This window comes from Staurois parvus, unplaced genomic scaffold (assembly GCF_062004578.1).
Source record: "Staurois parvus isolate SC_StPar_1 unplaced genomic scaffold, SC_StPar_1.0 ptg000303l, whole genome shotgun sequence".
In the NCBI taxonomy this organism is placed as follows: domain Eukaryota; kingdom Metazoa; phylum Chordata; class Amphibia; order Anura; family Ranidae; genus Staurois; species Staurois parvus.
In genome coordinates this window covers 12,063,167-12,081,742 of record NW_028318099.1, presented here as the reverse complement: position 1 = coordinate 12,081,742, position 18,576 = coordinate 12,063,167, and the positions used below count along the sequence as shown (strand labels likewise).

The 18,576-nt window shown below is 42.3% G+C and overlaps 1 protein-coding gene across 15 annotated transcripts in view; it reads right to left on the bottom strand.

Moving 5' to 3' along the window:
• Positions 1 to 18,576, bottom strand: part of TACC2 (transforming acidic coiled-coil containing protein 2) — a 222,898-nt gene that overhangs the window by 11,756 nt on the left and 192,566 nt on the right. For 9 of the 15 annotated variants that reach the window (XM_089683244.1, XM_089683245.1, XM_089683246.1 and 6 more), the window contains 3 exons: positions 13,942 to 14,022; positions 4,994 to 5,023; positions 4,272 to 4,418 (listed from right to left, as the gene is read on the bottom strand). In XM_089683244.1, coding sequence (XP_089539370.1) covers positions 4,272 to 4,418; positions 4,994 to 5,023; positions 13,942 to 14,022 — 258 coding nt within the window. The remainder of the gene's footprint in view (positions 1 to 4,271; positions 4,419 to 4,993; positions 5,024 to 13,941; positions 14,023 to 18,576) is intronic. The other 6 variants (XM_089683253.1, XM_089683258.1, XM_089683254.1 and 3 more) reach the window with 3 other exon arrangements.

Genomic DNA, 18,576 nt, shown 5'->3' with positions numbered 1-18,576 from the left:
AAAAAAAGTATGCTCACCTACGTGGATGCAGAATCGATCCAAACTGAGCAATCAAACTGAAATGAGCAATCAAACACTGCTGTTCGCTCAGTTCTCCCCTCCGCGCTGGACAGAGGGCCATGACTGTAAGTCCCCAGCTCTCTGCTCTGCCCCTCCAGCACTGGGCTGTGGGGGCGGGATGTTTGCTCAGGTTCTCAGTGGCTCGCTGAGCCAGGCATCTGGGTGGATCTTGACTTTAAAAGCAGGATCTTTCCAGAGCCTGGAAATGCTAAAAACGGGTCACAGGAGTGCAGAAGGAAGTGTATTTCTGTGACCCATAGGAGAGGTTTAGCCAAAATAGCATTGGCCATACTTCTCCTTTAAGGCTAGGTTCACACCTATACAGGTTGCATTTGAGCTGTTTCTGCATTGCATTTTGCGTTGTGTTTTTGCACCTGCGTTTTTTTACGCATTTTTGCTGCATTTTCTTGCTGCTAGGCAGATTTAAAACGCAAAAATGCAGCAAAAATGCAATACATGCTTTCCTGCAGCGTTTCCTTCAAAGTCTATAGAACCAAAAACACAACTTTTTGCTTTAAAAAAAGTCCCTGACCCTTTCCAACAAACGCACTGGGTGAAAACGCGCATGTGAACATGTCCCATAGGAAATCATGTTAAATGGACTGTACTGAGTGTCTACGAAATGCTGCAGAAAATGCTTAGGTGTGAACCTGGGGTAACTGCAAGTAACTAGCTGATTTAGCTCATCTAGGAGAAAGGAAGAAAGAGCGTCTCTCTACTCCCGGAGTCATTCTGCAGTGTGTAGCCTGATCTCCTGTTATCTAGGTATGCTGTACTTTACAACAAAGGCTATTATCTAGGTCTCCAGAAAGCTGGCACCCTTATTCAGATCTTAGCATCTGCTGGAGGCAAGACATAATCATATGTATATGTTGACGTTTACCTGCTACCTACTTTGAATGTTTGTCTGATCTTATCTGTATCTTAATATATATCACTGTTTTACCATATTTTTCTACCACATATCAATAAATGGATGTAATTCCTCCTTGCTTGACAAGCCAAATACAGTATATTATCATGGTATTGCTCTGCAAAGACTGCATGCAGCATTTTTAGGTCGAATATAAATCCTTCAGCCAGGAGCGAACTGACAACTCATGGGGCCCCCGGGCAATAGGGGATCATGGGGCCCCTGTGTCCTTGCCCAAACTCAAAAAAGCCTATGAAAAAGGTACCAGGGGCATCTCATGGGGCCCCCTACTGACCCCGGGCCCTCAGGCAGTGCCCGAGTTTCCAAATGGTCAGTCCGCCCCTGCCTTCAGCACACTTGCTTGACTACATGTTGGTGGCCAATGTAACGAAAATGTAACTAAAAATTTTTTTTTTTTATTTATGTGCCCATCTGACATCAGCCCGACAAATAAGCCGTTCTACAAATCACACTTATTTTTTAATTTAGAAACTTTACTTCTGCCAGTCACATGTATTACATGATTTTATAACAAAGAAAATGTAATAACCTCGCTTCAACAGAACCTCAGAATTGTTTTATTTAGAATTGATTAGATGTGATACTTAAAAGAGATGACATCCATGACCCCTAATCATATCAGCTGGTTGTTCCCTGAATGATGTATGCATAAGTACTGTAGATGGCCTCATCTTCCTGGGTATATGAATATGCATTAATGCCTTAAATCATTATTGATGTCAACCTTGTTCCAGGGCTTGGCTGTGTAAATCCAAACCTTCTCCCTCTTTCCAGTTATAGCGCCAGTTCACACCACAAAAATGCACTCCAGGTGCATTCCGGAGAGGTTTTTGCTTACAGTTCACACCACACGCAGTTCCGGAGCAGTTTTGATGCAGTTTGCAATGTTCCAGTATGATTCTGTGCAGAAAAAATGCAGCATGTTCTACTTTTGTTTCTGCACCGGAAACTGACTGGAAATAACTGCACTGGTGTGAACTAGGGCGATTGGAATACATGGAAAACACTGTGCATGCATTTATGATGCAGAAAAAAAAAAACCACTGGACAGCATCTAGTGTGAACTAGGCCCTTAGTCAGTTAGAGGCATCTGTTCATGTCTGAGGGCCGGTTCACACTATAGAAACGCAGTCCAGATGCATTCCGGATGGTTTTTTACATGCGTTTTTGGTACATTCCGGTGCGTTTTTGACGCTTTCCAGTGCATTTTTTATGCATTCCAGTTCATTTTTCCCCCTCTATTTTTCGTCAGTTCAAATAGGGACATGTGCATTTCAGTGCGGTTTTGGTGTGTTTTTTATGCGTTTTACCACGTTCCAGTACAGTTCTGTGCAGGAAAAATGCAGCCTGTTCTAATTTATTCTGCAACCGGAAAGCACTGGAACTGCAAGCACTGATGTGAACTATGACATTGACAGCCATATAACCTACTTTCTGTGCATTTTGGATTCAGAAAAATAGCAACTAAAATGCATGTAGTGTCTCCTAGATTGTAAGCTCCATGGAGCAGGGCCCTCCTAACCCTCTTGTATTGAACTGTATTGTTGCTTTATTGTCTCCCATTATATTGTAAAGTGCTGAGCAAACTGTTGGCGCTATATAAATCCTGTATAATAATAATATATAAATCCTCTATAATAATATATAAATCCTGTATAAGAATAATAATAGTGTAAACTGGCCCTGAGGGTGCCTGCGGTTGTATCCTAATCCAGCCAACAACCATTTACTATCTCTACACATTCCATTTAAGATCTCTAGACATTTTTATTGCAATAAACTATAGTATGCTGGTTTGTGATGACTGTTACAAGTCACTTCATTTTGCTGCTTTTTGCACCGAATGAAAATGTATATAAAACCAAAACCAAAAATATACTATATTGCAGGTTACTGGTCCTTGATGTGGTGGCTGCACTTGTTTTCTCCTTTCAAGCTTCAATTGGTTTATTGTCACCTGGTAATTCTGCAAATAACACACTTCTTGTCCCTGGTAGTAATGTCACTTTGGAGGAAGCCATGGTTGTCACCCAAGGCTGCTCTCCTGATATGGAATACAAATATGTCTGTATCGCTTCATCTTTATTAGACGGGGAACAGAATAATTGGTATTTTACAGAAAATAGTTAGGAAGGAAGCTATTCTTTGGTGAAATTCACAGGAAGTGACAATGACAACTATGTGCTGAAAATATTCTTAGCTTGAATAAAAAAAGAAATCTAATGCAGCCACTATATCTAAGGACTATAAGCTACAACATATTAGGGTTGATTTACTAAAACTGGAGAAGGGGAAATCTGGTGCAGCTCAGCAAAGAAACCAATCAATTTCCAGTTTTTTTGGTCAAAGCATAATTGAAGAAGCTGAAGTTAGAAGCTGATTGGCTACCATACACAGCTGGACCAGATTTTGCACTTTGATTTTAGTAAATCAACCCCATTGTATTTTTGTTCTGGGGTTTAGGTATCTACAGATGCATGCTTATAACTTAAAGCTTATTGGATCCAAAACCAAAAATGTAATATTTTGCAGCTTACCAATCCTTAGATGTGGTGCATTATTTTTTATTTTTATGCTTTTTTCCCTCTGTTTTCATCTGGTGATCTGCCCAGTAACATACCTCCTGTATTAGAGTGCCTCGACTCTGGATATGGGAGCAAAGAGGGCACCTTTGGACACTAGCCTTGTCAATCTAGGGGGAGGGTAATGTTAGATACACTAGCAGATTTAGATACACTAACAAATTAAAGCCAAACTCCAGCTCACACTGCCGTTACACAAGCAGGTACAGCAACAGTTTTTTTGGGAAAAATGTTTTATATAAATAAATAAAATCAGACCATTGTAAGCACCCTTATCAGTGGTAAATGATTTGTCTTAACACTCTTAACTGCTTCATTTGCAGGGCAGCTTGTTCTGATGAAAAACAACAGACTTACTGGATGGATCACCAGGTCAAAATGAAAGAAAGCAAGCCTTAAAAAAATAAAATGGATGCAGCCACCACATCTAGGAATCGGTAAACTGCAATCTAGTACATTTTTGCTTTTGGGGTTATTACTGCTTTAAAGAAAATCCACTGGTGCTACAGTGACACATAGTGGTTACATGATGTATTGTTTACAATGACCTAACTTACAAAAGTGCATCCCATTGATAAGTATATAATGTATCAAGTGTCTTGTAAAAGATCGGTTTTCTCTGCAATCTGATAAAGCCAAATGTAGATTTGCTACAGAAATCTGTGACAGCAACTGTCAGCAAAGATTGACTGTACCTCTTCCCTGGCAAGCTGAAGAGCTGCTTCAAGGTCAGACTGTTGATAGGTATGTAAATGGCCACCTCCAGCTGTCTCCATAGCCACTGACCGCGAATAAAGCGACTTATGCGAGAGGCCTACATCACTTGGGTCCAATGCCTCAGACTGCAGGTAAAAACAAAAAGGTCAGTATCAATTTATATTCCAAAGTTTTAGCCCATCAGCAGAGCAATCATTCAAAACAAAGGCAGACGCAGGTAAAGTCAGTCATGTTAGACAGCAGTGCAGGGCACAGCACACAAGGATCAGCTCTATATTAATGTCGATAGCTTCAGCCGATTACTGGACTGCAGCATGAGTGTAACCTGTAATTCTATGACAGCTGAAATGCTCCAAGAGGTGATTTACCTAAAGGTCTTAGTGACCCTTAGTAGTTGGTTAATCATCAACTCAGTGCAGCCAGTGAACCAAACAAACAGGCTTCACTAGCTATCCTCTGCCCCAGAAACACAGGACCTTAAATCATGAAAAAGCAATTTACTTGTGAAGCAGAAAAGGATTCATCATAATTCTAAATGGAAATCTGAATGAACACTGCAAAAGACAGTCATGTTGTTTTATACAGCTGTAAGGTCATGCATCACCATTATACCTATGCAGCGGGGAGCGGCACATCTACCCATGCATGACAATGCACCAGGTTCACTCGAATGGTAAACCTCACAGCTGCATATACTTACATCCTCCTTGCTTGCCGCTGCTCCATCCTCCTAAAAAAGGTAAGTGGTATACTAAATATAGGCAAGTATATGTCCTCCTTTCCTTCCTCCTATATGCAGTGATGATGCTTAGCAAGCGACTGCACAAATGCTGCCATGTGAGGATGAAGGCAGAGCCCTCAGTTCTGTGTAAGCTTCAGGGTATGATTTGAGGCTTACAAAAGACCACAGCTCATAAGCAGGTGAACGGCGCAGAAGAGGGGCTAAAGGGAAGAAAGCACAAGCAGATGCAAAGACCAGCATGGAATTGAACCTATGGCTTTGTTCTGCATGGGCAAAGCACAGGGTCACTTTAAAATGAGCACAGTCCACTCTGCAACACTGCCAGCATCCAGCTATGGTGTAGTCTGCACCACCTTGTCCATTGGAACCTCTCAAGCTCACATTAAATGTCTAACATGCTCCCTATGGAAAACAACACTGGTAGCTGATCACTGGGCAACTATATTGTACCAGAAACCCAAAGTTCTACAGTGTCCCATTTACAGAGAATCAGTCCTACCAATGGGAGGAGTTTACTAAAACTGGTGCACACAGAATCTGGTGAAACTGTGCATAGTAACCAATCAGCTTCTAACTTCAGCTTGTTCAATTAAGCTTTGACATTAAAACCTGGAAGCTGATTGGTTTCTATGCAGAGCTGCACCAGATTCTGCATGAACCAATTTTGGAAAATCTCTCCAAATGTGTCCCACAAGTCTATTGGTTTTGTGAAAGCAAAATAGACAAATCCCACAACCCAAAAGACAAAAGACTGACAAAGCACTGATTCATGCGAAACGCATCATCATGGTAACCAGGATTTGTTTTGTCCAGTCCCACTCCAGCTGAGGGTTTCATGGTAGCTTTTGCTGACTTCCCTGCACTGCACTGCGGTCACTTCCGGTGTGCCATGACGTCACTTCCGGTGCTGGATTTCCGGTGACACCGAGGAGGTCTTCCTGGTCTCTCCTGAGACACTATATTGGGCTACTGGACTGTGAATATCTGCTGCCCTTTTTCCTTACTTCCATCTATGGAGTACACCATTCAGACTCTCCACAACCATGTCATCGTCTCAGTAAGCCACTCCCATTACTCATTTTCAGCATGTGACTTGTGCCAATCTTTCATTTAGTGCCATAATATTACATGGGATTCCTGGAATATGATTATTATGGTTTTATCGATTTATTACATTTATTAAACTGGAATTGGACATATTAACTGTTGTATGTCATTGTATCATCACTCTAGCTTTCATCACGAGCATTCGGTTTTTCTTGGTTTTGTGAAAGGCAGGCACATGTAATATTCCTTCCCAGCATGCATCTGTATCACAATCTATTTTTTGGAGACTTTTCACCTTTTAAAATATAGGTATTCTAAGCCTGGCTTTTGCCCACCCAATGCTCAATGTTTAATGTTGGATTCACTAGTTGAACATTAACATTGTATTCTTATGTGACTACCAATTGTACCATTTGTTTGGCAAAATGTTGCAGCCATCCCCTTTGTTTATTGCATTCTTGGTTTAAAAAAATATTTAAAAAAACAGGACCCCTTGGGTGGAACGTTTTCTCCCATGGAATTTTGATGATTCGTTGCCCCTCCCTTAACATCCCCCATTCCTCCTCCATCCCGCCCCCCCCCCCCCAGTCTCCTCTATTCTTTCCCTCTTCTTTTCTACTCACTACAGCTTTTCTTCCTTCGCCTTGCATGGAACCTTCATGCAGTTCTTTGGAGCAGGACTCCCTATTTAGACCATAAACATATTTTACCTCCCTTTATATTGCATTATTTCCTTATGTTTAACTATGGCTCCCTGTTGTATGTTTTTGTACGACATTTTTATTTGGCCTTTAGACGACATGTTTTCCTTTTTTTTTGCACATGTATTTTGTATGTCCTACGCTTGTTACAGGCTTTGGAAAAATTCAATAAAATGTTTGAACAAGAAAAAACAAAGAAAACATAGATAAAAATACTCTCTGCACTGAGGGATTGGTTAGGATGAGTTAGGGACTATCATCATAGAAGCACAAGATTGTAGAGATGATTACAAATATGCAGGAAAAAATATTGCAACTTTCAGACATGACTCGTTCTACTGCTAGAAATTTTAGATCAATCAGTGAAAGGGAATCTAAAGTTCAAATGCGGTAGAGATATAAAATGAAATAGTCATCTGTAGCTGTACAAAATATGGAGCCTTAGGAGAATACAGAATCTGGGGGAAAATCCTCAGAGATGAATTAATAGATGACACGGGACTTACAAAGGCTCTGGGGTAAATTGATTGGCATCGTCTTGGGTGTACGATACCCAGCCACAGAACCTGTATAATTCATAAGTATCAGGTTTTACAGGTACAGGGTGACAACTCTATCACTGTAATGGGCTAATCATAAGTGGGTGAGGCATTCTCCATACAACGACCACATGTGGGGTGGGGAATGCCTCAACCACTTATGATTGGCCCACTACATTCCTAGCAGAATCTCTCAGATGGGTTTGGACTAGAATTCAAACAAATCTGAGCCCATCTCTAATCAAGAACTGTCTGAAATTCAAACAGCATATGGTCAGCTGAAGGATGCACCTAATGAAGCGAGAAAACCTCATCTGGAAACTTATTCCAGGTCAGTTTCTCAACATACTGAAGCCACTGGATCAGTATGACAACCAAAGCTAACATTTCTGACAGATGACATTTCTCTTAGTGCAGCAATCCTTTAACCACCTTTATACATAGCAAAAAGACTTCACTAATGCAACTTTGAGATATTCTGCTGTGAAAGCTGCCAAGGGCACCACTCTCAGCTTGTGACCTCTGGAAAGTGCCTGCGCTGCTCTAACAACTGATGGGACTATTCCAACATTAATAGAAGAAAATGTGTACATGGAGGAAGTTTTACATGCAGAATTAAACAATGATTTCAAAGTACTGAGGATATGTGGAAAGCCAATGTCTATAGGACATGATACTGCTCACCAATCCTTTCTATAAGGACATCTAACCCACACATGCATCATTAGACATGCACAATACACAAGTGAAACACAGGCCAAGAGAAATTCTTGAATCACCCAAATCGCTGAAGATCAGTGCAGTATTTTCCATCCTGTCCTATCAATATCTGAGCAAATAATGCTTTAACTAAGCAACTGCTTTCCACCTACTGAACATGGGCTGGTTACAATACAAGCAAATTATGTCTGTGACAAAGGAGCCCGACCAGCAGGTAGCCTATGTATGGTAGCAGAAAAACCTGTTTGTTCATATAATAATGTGTTAAGCTTGCAAATGGAACATCTAGCAAATTGTGTACAGGTCACTTGTCCATGTACAATATTAAACACATTATTTAATGCAGCAATTAATTTCAGCTATACAAATGCAAGTAACTATTATGCAGCACAGTGGCTAAATGGTTAGCACTGGCAGTACTAGGGTCATTGGTTCGAATCCCAGCCACGGCAAAACCTGCCTGGAGTTTGCATGTTCTCTCTGTGCCTGCGTGGGTTTCCTCTGGGTGCTCTGGTTTCCTCCCACACTCCAAAGACATGCTGGTAGGTTAACTGGATCCTGTCTAAATTGGCCCTAGTATTTATATGTATGTATGAATGTGAATTAGTGACCTTAGATTGTATGCCCCTTGAGGGTTAGGGACTGAAGTGAATGTACTATATATAAATGTAAAGTGCTGCGTAAATTGACAGCGCTATATAAGTATCTGAAATAAATAATAATTAAAAATAGTAATAATAATTCAAATCTAATACTAGTTGCTGTACTATATGCAGTATATATCAGAATAAAATATTTATATTCTCCTGCATTTAAATTGACCTACTACAAGCAAAATATATTATATTTATATATATATATATATATATATATACACACACACACTTTACAAAATTAACTTGGATATGTAGCTTTAGAAACTTTACAAGATTTATTAAACAATGCATTCCAATCGTACAATAAACACACCAGGAATAAACAACTGGTATTAATAGGTAGGTGAATTGGATCCTGTCTAAATTGGCCCTAGCATGTGTATGTCTGAATGTGAGTTAGGGACCTTAGACTGTACACCCCTTGAGGGTTAGGGACTGATGTGGATGTACAATATATATGTAAAGCGCTGTGTAAATTGATGGTGCTATTCAAGTATATATATATATATATACTTTACAAAATTAACTTGGATATGTAGCTTTAGAAATTTTACAAGATTTATTAAACAATGCATTCCAATCGTACAATAAACAGACCAGGAATAAGCAACTGGTATTAATAGGCCTCCTACTTTCCCATATGTAATTTAAACCAGATTAATGGCATTAGAGCAAGAGTATGGAACCTGTGAGCAGTCTCTGATCTGCTGCAGTATAATCCAGTTGTGTAATAAAGCATTGTGTGGTGTAGTTCACAGAATAGCCTGTAGGTGGGGCAGTTCACCTTTCATATGCTTACATACTGTACATGTACTGTATGTTATACTTAGTCTTGTGCTGACACCATTCCTAGTGTTAGTAAATGATAATAATATAATGATAATACTAGAGTACACTCAAACTGAGAGCAGAAATAAAACATGCATAAGCAGAGGTTACCTACTGTGGAAATGGCATGTTAAGATGGTGGTTAAATCCAGAGATAAAGGCAGATAAGGCAAACAGAAATTGTGAACGTGTCCTATAAGGCAGGGGTGCCCAACCTTTTCACTTTCTGGGGCCACATTGGAAGAAAAGGAATTGTCTTGAGGCACACATAAACTACACTAACATAGGGATAGCTGATGAGCAGAAAAAGTCAGACAGATCACAAGTTAACAATCACAAATTTAGATAATGTACCTAACTGAATATTAAAACTTTTTTTTTTCTTTTTTCTTTTTTTTTGTAAGTAAAAGAGGGCAACATAAAACTAGTGTGATATTTAACACTATTTTTGATAAACTAACACATCAGTATCTGGTGAGATGGATGTAGTAGCAATTCTTGATGAATTCTTAAGGTGCTCATCAGATATTTTGGTTCTAATTTTGCCCTTCATGTGCTTCATCCTCTAAAATAGTTGCTCACAAATATAGGTACTGCTGAGAACTGATGACATGAATAAAGCATGATTGTGAAAAGTGGAATAATTTTCTTTGGGAAGATACATTTTATAAAAGATCAGTAAAGAGAACTTGTCAAACACAATTTGGTTGCATGTGTTTGCTAAATGTAAATGCATTTTTTTAAAAAATGCCCCAAAAAATTCAACATTTATAAGCACGTTTAGGATTTTGTGTTGGACCGTCTTGGACCATGGGTTGGACCCCCCTGCTATAAAGCTTTATTTTATTTATTTATTTCAGGTACGTATATAGCACCGTCAATTTACGCAGCGCTTTACATATATATTATACATTCACATCAGTCCCTAACCCTCAAGGGGCGTACAATCTAAGGCCCCTAACTCACATTCATACATACACATACTATGGACAATTTAGACAGGAGCCAATTCACCTACCTATTAATACCAGTTGTTTATTCCTGGTCTGTGTATTGTACGGTTGGATTGCATTGTTTAATAAATCTTGTAAAATTTTAAAATTTCTAAAGCTACATATCCAAGTTAATTTTGTAATATATATATATATATATATATATATATATATATATTTATATATATATATATATATATATATATATATATATATATTGCTTGTAGTAGGTCAATTTAAATGCAGGAGAATATAAATATTTTATTCTGATATATACTGTATATAGTACAGCAACTAGTAGTAGATGTGTAATATTATTATTATTATTATTATTATTATTAATTACTATTAATTTCAGGTACTTATATCACGCCATCAATTTACACAGCGCTTTACATATATATATATTGTACATTCACATCAGTCCCTAACCCTCAAGGGCATACAATCTAAGGTCCCTAATTTACATTCATATATACACATACTAGGGCAAATTTAAACAGGAGCCAATTAACCTACCAGCATGTCTTTGGAGTGTGGGAGGAAACTGGAGTACCCGGAGGAAACCTACGCAGGCACAGAGAGAACATGCAAACTCCAGGCAGGTGGTGCCGTGGTTTATGCACACTGTGGCTCTTCTGAACACTTTTCTCCAAAAGAAAAGCGGCTGCAAAAACTCAAATACGTTTTTTCAAACATGTTTATGTGCACTTAGACGGATGAAGCTCTTGGGAGTTTATTCATTTAATTGGCCAGAATAATAATTTATTTTGGCCATTGAAATGGAAAAACACTCAAGTGCTAAAAGCGCTAGCATTAATCCATGTTTAGATGCATTTACATGCGTTTCACGCATTTTTTTTTTGCCAAAATATTATTTTCTTGAACACACAAGTGATGGGTTTTTCTGCCTCTAAACTCTCCAGGCTCTAAACTCTTGTAAATGCCTATAGTGTGCATGTACCGATAGGCTAACACGGAGGGGAGTTTAGAGGCAGAGAAAAAAAAAGTGCCTGTAAAGCAGCGGTTTTCAGTTCAAGTGTGCATGAGGCCTAAAACCTTTTCATCAATCAATGAGACTATCCAATAATGGACCAATAGCAAGTACAGGAGACAGGAGGGTGCTCAAGAGCTACAGAAAAGTTACATTTTGCTACAACTGCTGACTTTATCACTGGATATATTGATCATTTTTTATATAGTGGTGTTCGCTACAAATAAGGCCTGCTAATGCGTGTTCTCATCATATGCTCCGTCTGGTTTGCAGGCTTGTGACAGATTTCATTTTTAAATTTTTCGAGAATGCTTACACCTTCTGTTATGTGAATGACAAACCTAGCGGTATATTGTATAATTAACCCCCCACTAAACACAGGGAACATGAAGGCTAGCTTGAGTCCATTTCTGTTGTTCTGAGCTGGAATATATGCTTTGTGTTAACGTCAAGTCGGGTGGCCCAAGCCATGCCAAGCTCTTTAGTAGGATGCAAAAACTTGAAATGTAGCATGCACTCTGCGGGCCTTGTAGGGTGTCTAACTAGGAAACAGCACAGCTATCATTTTGGTGCTATGAACCTTTCCTAGCTAAGCATGCTGGACTCCCTAAAGGCAGCCACACATGTCTCAATCTGATTGTACAATCTCTGTAAAATATCCATTATATTTACCAATAGTTATGCACTGATAGGCAGGGCCATGGATAAGGGGGTACCACCAGTCCTCCTGTACGGGGCCAGGCAAGCCAACTGGGTGAATTGGATGTGGGCAGGGAGGGTGATTGGCATGGCAGAGGGGCAATTACTGGAACTGATCCCCTGTATGGCTCTCCCTACAGCAGCTGAAAGCTGGCTTCTTCTCCTCTCCCTCCTGCTGGCTTTCAGAGAAAGCCACGCAGGGGATGGGTTCCAGTAATTGCACCCCCCCTCGCATCACCCATCACCCTCCCTGTGCACCATATGTTTGCACCTGCCCAGTGTGTTCCCACCCCCTCAGTGCTGCCGACTTCCCTCCTCTCCTTCCCACCAACAGCTGCAACCACACAACAGGATCCTTCAAGATGGAGAGTGGGAGAAGGGTCTGGTAAATATATCACATTTACCAGTCCCTTTCTTTCCTGAATGAACACAAGGAATGGTCAGTACTGATCACTTGAGGTGTTCATTCATAACTGAAGCATAGTAAACTGTGCGTTTTTGTTGGGGGGGAGGACCTGTCAGGTTGGCTGTATGGGGCCCTATGGTTTCTAAAAGCTGCCCTACTGATAGGGCCTACTTAAACACTACATTCAATTTACATCAAGTCTGGTTCTCCCTCCTATGACACAGTTGTGGGAAAATATAAAGTAGATTGGGCAATCAGACTGCAATGTATGTGGTTAGCTTTAGTGTTTCTAAACATTAAACATTTGGGGGAATTTTCTAAGATTGAAGCAACCAGAATCTGGAGCAAGTGTGCATAGAAACCAATCAGCTGCAAGCTTTCATTTTCAAAGCTGAACCTTCCTATTTCAGGCTACATTCACATGGGCATTTTGCCATGATGCAAGTGGAAGCTTCAGGCGTCTACTGATTCCTTTGTGTGTTTCCAGCAGCAATCGCCACAGGTAATCGCTGGCTCTGCAAACAGCCAAGAAGAGCGGCAGCCACTGACAACTTGTCATTGGAATGTACAGGCTCAGCCACAACTGTCCATAACAACAGCAGGAATCAGTAGATTTCTGCCGCTGCCATTCATACCATGGGAAAACACCAGTGCTGGTGTAACCTTATGCAGGCCACACATGGTTCAAATTCCTAAGAATAATCGGCCGATTTTCACTCTGTTGGTGGGGCAATGGCATCGGACGATTTTCGTGGTTCCTCCCCATTTCGTTTATTGGGCATGCTGGAAAATTCGTGAAAAACTACAGATTTTCGAAATTATTGGTGGCACCATCGGATTACAGAACAACCGACGTTTCGATTTTCGGACGAGAAATCGCTCGCAATTCAAACCATGTATGGCCTGCATTAGCCTGTTTGAACTGCAGTTGCCATGGTACTGCACATGTGATCAGTTATGACACCAACCTTTTACTGGCTTGACAGTTCAGTCACAAGCAACTGTGACAGTTCTCATTCCTGGCATGCCTTAAATGGAACTGTGTCAGGGAAATGGATAAATCGATTTATTCGGTTTAGTTCTGCTTTAACTGAACAAGCTGAAGACAGAAGCAGATTGGTTACTAAGCACAGCTGCTCCAGATTCTGTCTGCTCCGGTATTAGTCAATTCCCCCCTGATGTGCATTATCTATACATTCTTATGGTTAATACTAGTGGGAAAAGGGTGCTGTGATTGTACAGAGAGAAATGGTGTGGGATCCAAGAACACACACACTGTCAGAGGGATGCAGAGACCAGTTCACTGCACACACAGCCCAGATACCTCTGTATACTGGGACGACTGGGATATGTGGCTGGCTAACTTCAGAGCCTCAATTCGCATGGCTTCAAACTCTAACTCCTCCTGCTCCAGTAACAAGCCAGAGAAAAGCATTTAGTAAAACACAAAGAAAACATCTCACAAGAAGGAAAATAAGGAACACAGGGACACGAGAATTGCAGAAAAGGGGGATTAACTAAACAAGCAATCAAAGAGGTTCTGACATGAATAAAATTTTGCTGCTGACCCAGAGGTGTAACTAGGTTTTGTGCTACCCTAGGCAATACAAAAATCGGCCTCCCCAACCTTCCCCGCGTAGAGAGCCTGACACTGACCAACACGACCCCCCACTGTGGAGAGCGTGTAACACCGACCAACAACCCCCCAAAGGAGAGAGCCTAACACTGACCAACATCCCCCCCACCACAGAGAAAGCATAACACCAACCAGCAACCCACCCCCCAAAGGAGAGAGCCTGACACTGACCAACATCCCCCCCCCCATCACAGAGGAAGCATAACACCAACCAGCAACCCACCCCCCAAAGGAGAGAGCCTGACTCTGACCAACATCCCCCACCACCACGGAGACAGCATAACACCAACTAGCAACCCACCCCCCAAAGGAGAGAGCCTGACACTGACCAACACGACCCCCCAATGTGGAGAGCATATAACACCGACCGACAACCTCCCAAAGGAGAGAGCCTAACACTGACCAACATCCCCCCACCACAGAGAAAGCATAACACCAACCAGCAACCCACCCCCCAAAGGAGAGAGCCTAACACTGATCAACACACCCCCCCCCCCACCACAGAGAAAGCATAACACCAACCAGCAACCCACCCCCAAAGGAGAGAGCCTGACACTGACCAACATCCCCCCCACCACGGAGAGAGCATAACACCAACCAGCAACCCACCCCCCAAACAAAGGAGAGAGCCTGACACTGACCAACATTCCCCACCACTACGGAGAGAGCATAACACCAACCAGCAATCCACCCCCCAAAGGAGAGAGCCTGACACTGACCAACATCCCCCCCACCACGGAGAGAGCATAACACCAACCAGCAACCCACCCCCCAAACAAAGGAGAGAGCCTGACACTGACCAACATTCCCCACCACCACGGAGAGAGCATAACACCAACCAGCAACCCACCCCCCAAAGGAGAGAGCCCGACACTGACCAACATCGCCCCCCCACCACGGAGAGAGCATAACACCAACCAGCAACCCACCCCCCAAAGGAGAGAGCCTGACACTGACCAACATCCCCCCCACCACGGAGAGCATAACACCAACCAGCAACCCACCCCCCAAAGGAGAGAGCCTGACACTGACCAACATCCCCCACCACCACGGAGACAGCATAACACCAACCAGCAACCCACCCCCCCAAAGGAAAGAGCCTGACACTGACCAACATCCCCCCCACCACTGAGAGAGCATAACACCAACCAGCAACCCACCCCCCAAAGGAGAGAGCCTGACACTGACCAACACCCCCCCCACCACGGAGAGAGCATAACACCAACCAGCAACCCAGCCCCCAAAAGAGAGAGCCTGATACTGACCAACATCCCCCCCACCACGGAGAGAGCATAACACCAACCAGCAACCCACCCCCCAAAGGAGAGAGCCTGACACAGACCAACATCCCCCCCACCACGGAGAGAGTATAACACCAACCAATAACCCACCCCCCCAAAGGAGAGAGCCTGACACTGACCAACACGCCCCCCCCCCGCCACTGTGGAGAGCGTATAACACCGACCAACAACCCCTCCAAAGGAGAGAGCCTGACACTGACCAACATCCCCCCCCCCCACCAGAGAGAGAGCATATCACCAACCAGCAACCCCCCCTCCCCAAAGGAGAGAGCCTGACACCACCACTGCCTCCCCCATACACCTGCTGCCACCCCCTCCCATCCCTGGCAAAAGAGAGAAAGAAACTCAGAGACACTCACCTTCACAGCTCTGGTCATCCCCGGGACCTAGATTCGGGCTCTGCACATATCATCGAGCAGCTCGCAGGCTGTTATGGATCCTACCTTGTCCCTATGCAGCGTGTGTTCCTTCTTCTGGGGGGCAGCACTGCAGATGCCTTGTTTGTCTTGTGGTAAATACGCCCCTGTGCTGACCACTGGAGAAGTTTTCTTACACCTACCTGGGATTCTAAGTGCTTCTTTATTCCAAAAGGGAAGCCTAAACCTAAGTTTTCTGTTTATCCAATAGGAAAAGTAGATGTAAACCCTAATGGGATGCCATTCAGTTTTCTAAAGCACTGTTCATGCATTTTTTTTTTTTGGTAAATACTATTTTACCCTCAGTGCTGCTGATCCCACACAGTCTCTTTGCTGCAACTTTCTGTCTACATGAACTCCAGCAACATCTATCTGGCATTGCTCAAGGCGGCCTTCCTGGTGATGACAATGATGGAACATGCCTTGCATAGGCTGGAAGTCAATGGGAAGGGGTGAAAAAGGGAGACAGGCATAGAGCACTGTCACCCTATAACACCCTATTTCATGCAATTTTTGTGATAGGGTTTAGATATACTTTAAAGAATATATAATCCCAACATTTCATATTCCTGATATGTGCCTGCTGTACTATGTGCTATGTACTTGAATGAGTACGAATGAAATCTATGAAAAAGTATGAAAAAGTATCATGTTCTCTTTGTATTGCTTCCTTTGTGTGAAATCATCATTCCCCTATTAAAAACTGACCACACTTGGCAGGAGAGCATAGCATGGTCAATTTTCTAGCTTTTCTGGGAGATAATCCAATGATCAGGCTTGTGCTGACACATCCCCTCTGCACAACCATTCACTGGGAAGATCAGTGTACTGCTGTTCCTCCATCCTGGTTTCCTTATGCAGCTCAGAACAGAGGGTAAGTGATCACTTTTAAAAAGAGGGGAAACGTATTTATAATTTTTTTTATATGTATACATAAATATTTTGCATTCCATTTCTATTTTAAACTGAATGGTTTGTTTTAAAAGGTGAGGGTTTATATATACTTTAAGATGTTGCCAGTTTTTCTATCAGGGAAGGAGGGGGAGGTCCCTCCTCTGATATCTTGGTCTATTTTATTCCAGAAATGACCTGATTTCAAGAGACCTCACAGAGGAGAAAGCTTGCATAGAGTTGTATGCCTCATCTGTAGGCTGCAAACAGGGATGTGCTAGGGGTGGATGCCACCCCACGCAGTCATTTTTGCTAAGTGACAGGTGCAGTGGCTGGAGAAAAGAGCTCTGTAATGCTGAGCCTATGATTTTATCAGGCTCAAAATTATTAAGCTGGACTGAGGATGGAGTGTCCAGTCTCACTACCACCATCCAATGTGTTTGAATTGGTGCCGCTGACCCAAATGGCTTCATGGGTGGCACAGCTCTGGCTGCAAGTAGTAAATGGGAAATATTTCATATATCTGACGAAGTCTGCGGTGATTGGCAGACGAAACGCGTCAATGTAATGACGTCATCAAACACCGAAGCGATGTCCATAGGTGTCCTCACAAACATGTGCGCACACTGGATCAGAATTGAAGCCGCACACACGTGGCTCCATATGGCTCTACAAAATCCAATTCCCTGCACCAAAGCAATCCCAGAGACAACTTCAAGGCCTCCACGGGGAACAGTACAGCAGTTAGCAATGGACGGAGGTACTCCCGAGATCTTTTATCCACCACCAAGTCATGAAGTGTCAGATACACCACTGGTGAGTGACGTAATTACGATCTCGCAACATATGCTTTCAACTGGAGCTGCCTCCATATTTCCAACATGCTGTTCTTCCCATACTCTCGTGACATCTGAAGCCTAACATCTGTAATCACTTGTACTTCAGCTGGAACTTACATGTCTGTTCTCACAATGTCTGATTTTCAGCGTATGATTGATGTGTGGTGATTGCCTCATAACACCATATCTGACCTCTATGTTATATTTTTGCAGATGCTAGATTGACTGAATTGTGTTCCTGTGGACTAGACATATGATCCTCAGTATTTCCTATACAGTTGCAAGAAAAAGTATGTGAACCCCTTGGGATTACGTGGCGTTTTGCATGAATTGGGCATAAAATGTGCTCTGAACGTCATCTAAGTCACAACAATAGAAGAACACAGTCTGCTGAACATAATACTACACAAACATTAGATGTTGCCATGGTTTAATTGCACATAACATGTAAACATTCACAGTGCAGGGAGGAAAAAGTATGTGAGGCCCTAGCTTAATGACTTCTCCCAGAGCTAATTGGAGCCAGGAGTGAGCCAACCTTGACTCCAATCAGTGTGATGATATTGGATGTGTTGCTGACAGCTGTCCTGCCCTTAAAAAACACACACATGTTTTGGGTTTACTGGTTTCAAGAAGCACTGTCTGATGTGAACCATGCCTCGCAGAAAAGAGCTCTCAGAAGACCTACGATCAAGAATTGTTGACTTGCATGAAGCTGGAAAGGGTTACAAAAGTATCTCCAAAAGCCTTGATGTTCATGTGTCCACGGTAAGACAGACTGTCTACAAATGGAGAGAGTTTAGCACTGTTGCTACTCTCCCTAGGCGCGTTCGTCCTGTACAAATGACTGCAAGAGCACAGCGCAGAATGCTGCAT